General features: G+C 52.2%; 1 protein-coding gene across 1 annotated transcript; it reads right to left on the bottom strand.

Annotated features, from left to right (window-relative positions):
* Window positions 1–257: 257 nt before the first annotated feature.
* LOC306919570 (kelch domain-containing protein 3-like) lies at window positions 258–2550 on the bottom strand (the record flags this gene model as incomplete). Its single annotated transcript, XM_079532330.1, has 3 exons — window positions 258–311; window positions 1372–2301; window positions 2401–2550. 3 exons carry the CDS (start codon window positions 2548–2550, stop codon window positions 258–260), a joined length of 1134 nt encoding a protein of 377 aa, XP_079388456.1.
* Window positions 2551–3330: the final 780 nt, after the last annotated feature.

A 3330-nucleotide genomic window follows, 5' to 3' on the forward strand; every position in this document is an offset into this window, starting at 1 on the left:
TATAGGCTACTATGACATCATATTGATATTCTGCAGGGGGATTTGCAGATGTATCAATATTCTTTGCACAACTGCAGCTCTGACCGACTTCTCCCGCATCACTCCCTCTGGTCCTTTGCAATCTTGGGAACCCATTTGGTAACGGATATTGTTTCCCCTTCGTTTTTGCCTCTGGGGCCCATGTAGCAGAGTGGCTCAAGGCCTCAGCCTGATGACCTAAAGGTCTAACATCTCCCCGGTCTATGGAGAATTCCTTTCTACACAAAAAAGAAGGTGGAGCCTTCACAGTTCACACCAGAGACCATCTTGGTCTTCCCACCAGAGTTAATATATATTAACAAGAGAGTGGACAACCCCACCTCCAGCTATTTCAATGGAAGTTGCTCAGTGGCGTTTGAAGTCTGCCGGTAGTACCACTGTTGGTTATGGTTGGCCTGGCTCGCACTCGCTTCAACTTTGAGGTCAAATTCTGCGTCATGGCGTCCGTGAACGTTCCGTCTACCTCCATGAACGTCCTGCAGTTCCAGCTTTGGCCAGTAGGGTATCCGCGGGCGGCTTCAACGTTGGCCCACTCTGGGAGCCTGAGACTCGTTCACTCACACACGCACAAGCGATTTGCGAAACTTCTTAAAAGTTTAATACTGGAAGTCACTGGAGGTCGGCTCGGGCTGAAACTTTGCTCAGATACGGAGATGACAGACATCATCATCGTACTGATATATCATACAGTACATCATGTACTGTATGATATATCAGTCATGTACTGTACATGACTCAGGTGCACATTGAATCCACGTCGTTATTAGACTCCATCTGGTTTAGTGGGCTTGTTGTTTTAGTAAAAAAAATACTCAACACTTTGACTGCCACCATTGAACTCCGGCGCTGTCACTTCTCTGCCAGCCGGATATTAGTCTTTACGGACCTTACGGTCTTTTATTCATAAAACCCCCAAATCGCCTAAAGCTAATGATGCCGATCCTAACTCTAAAAGTAAATATTGTAACTGCGAGGTAGCGATGCGGTGTATGTAGTGTATATATAGAGCGACAAATCTTGGTCAGGGCACTAGCATTAGCAACCGCAAGCTAATCGGATGATAGTAACTTTAGAGAGCTTAATTATTATGAATTAGCACAATTATTAATAACCTAATGACTTGTCCAAAGTCGTCCTTGGCCGTCTGACTTTGAGGTTTACAGAAATTCAAACGCCAGCTAGCCATGTTCTGGTGAAATAAGCGTAACTAATCTGAAATAAAAAAAACAAATATTCGTCAAGACTATTATACAAACTTTTATTTACTAGTTAGTAGGCCTATAGTTATTTTTTTGTTTTTCTTGCTGTTGTGTTTTTGTGGACCCTCCTGACTTTGTTGTCCAGTGGGCTCGCCGCTTGGCTTTTCCTTTTGTTAGCGGCGAGCGCAACAACTCGCACGTGCTTTCTCCTGCTGTTGGTGGTCATGGCCACCAGTTCCCAGCGGACGTTGTGCGGGAGCTCCGAGCGCCTCAGTCGCCAGCGGACCACAGCCACCTCGCACAGCGTCTTCAGCGCGGGACGGAAGTCCAGCACGTGGAGGTCGTCCGCGGCCGCCGTGCAGCCTCCCTTGTAGCCGCCAAAGAGGACGACGCGGTGGTCAGCCACCACCACGCAGCACATCCCGTACATCCGAGACGGGCCCTTCCCCCCGCTGGGCTCCACCTTCCTCCAGGAGAACGTCTCCGGGTTGAACCTCCACAGGTCGCTGAAGGTCCGCTGGAAGTTGCAGCCGCCGAAAATGTACAGCTGTCCGTCGTGGGCGAAGGCCGCCGGTCCGAAGCGCGCCTTGGGGAGGAGCCGTGCCGGGGGCACGCTCAGCCAGCAAGCGGTCTTGGTGTCGAAAGCTCTGACGTTGTAGTCCTCGTGGTCGCCCCAGCCGCCGAACACGAACATCTTCGTGCCGATGACGGTCGCAGAGTGGCACGAGGACGCGGGCGGCGGAGTGCCTCTGGTCTTGACCAGGGACCAGAGCATGGCGGCCGTGTCCAGCCTGTAGACGTTGCTGTTGCACTCGGGCTCAAACGCGTTGTTTATGGTCAGTCCTCCATAGACGTACATGGAGCTCCCCACCACGCAGGCCGAGTGGCCGCACCTCGCCCCCGGGACGGTCCCCGAGGTGGCGGCCTTGGACCAGCGGTGGACGTCGACGTCGAAGGCGTAGGTGTCGTTGGTGCTGTAGATCCCCGTGTAGAGGATCCCGCCCCAGATGTAGATGGTGTTCTCTACCAGGACGGCCGTGTGGCCGCCGCGCATGGACGGAACCTCCGGGGAAGAAGAAGAAGAAGGACGTCGCCCTCCTCCTCTTCCGGTCCCGGCCGCCGCCGCCGCCGCCTGCACCAACTTGGTCCAACTCAAAGACACCGTGTCGAAGACGTGCACGTGGATCTGGTCGACGTCCTCGCAGGCGTCGCCGTTGCACGGCCCTCCGAACGAGTACACGCTCTGCCTCACGGCCACGGCGGCGTGGTGCGTCCGCGTCGGCCGCTTGGCTTTGGACACGGTCCAGTACATCTTGGGTGTCGCTTCGCTTCTCTATACTGCGGAGTTCCTCTGTGTCGTTGCGTCTCTCTGATTAAATAAAACCTCTGTATCCGGCTGCCTCTCTCTCTTGACGTGCACGGGTCGTTCGCAGCAGCCTGCAAGATATAGGTCGGTTTGATGTCACACGCCAAGCCGTCACGCTTGCCTAACAACTATGCCGATTTTTACAGACATTCTCGGCTGCACACACATATATGGAGATCTCTGTATCGGTCAGTCCTTTGTCCCTTTTATGCCCATATATGGAATTCTCTGTATCGGTCAGTCCTTTGTCCATTTTATGCCCATATTTGGAAGTCCCTGATGTCATCAGTGTATGCCAATAGCCTATATGGGCATGCTGATATGCCCATACATGGATATCTCTGTATCCGTCAGTCCTTTGTCCCTTTTATGCCCTTATATGGAGATCCCTGGTGCCATCAGTAGGCCTGTATATGCCCATCTATGGAGATCTCTGTGTCTGTCAGTCCTTGTCACTTTTATGCCCTATATATGGAGGTCCCTGGTGTCGTCATTATCTGCCAATATATGGGCATGCTGATATGCCCATATTTGGACATCTCTGTCAGTCCTTGTCCCTTTTAGCCCTATATATGGACATCCCAGATGTCATCGGTGTATGCATGCAGTATGGACATGCCCCCTTTTGTGGCCATATATGGAGCTGACTGATTTGTTTGTGCCTGACGCCATGACGAAAGTTTTAGTTTAGACAACACACTCCATATTTGGGCATAGCTGCACTCC

This window comes from Electrona antarctica, assembly GCF_951216825.1.
Source record: "Electrona antarctica genome assembly, contig: scaffold_26, whole genome shotgun sequence".
NCBI lineage: Eukaryota > Metazoa > Chordata > Actinopteri > Myctophiformes > Myctophidae > Electrona > Electrona antarctica.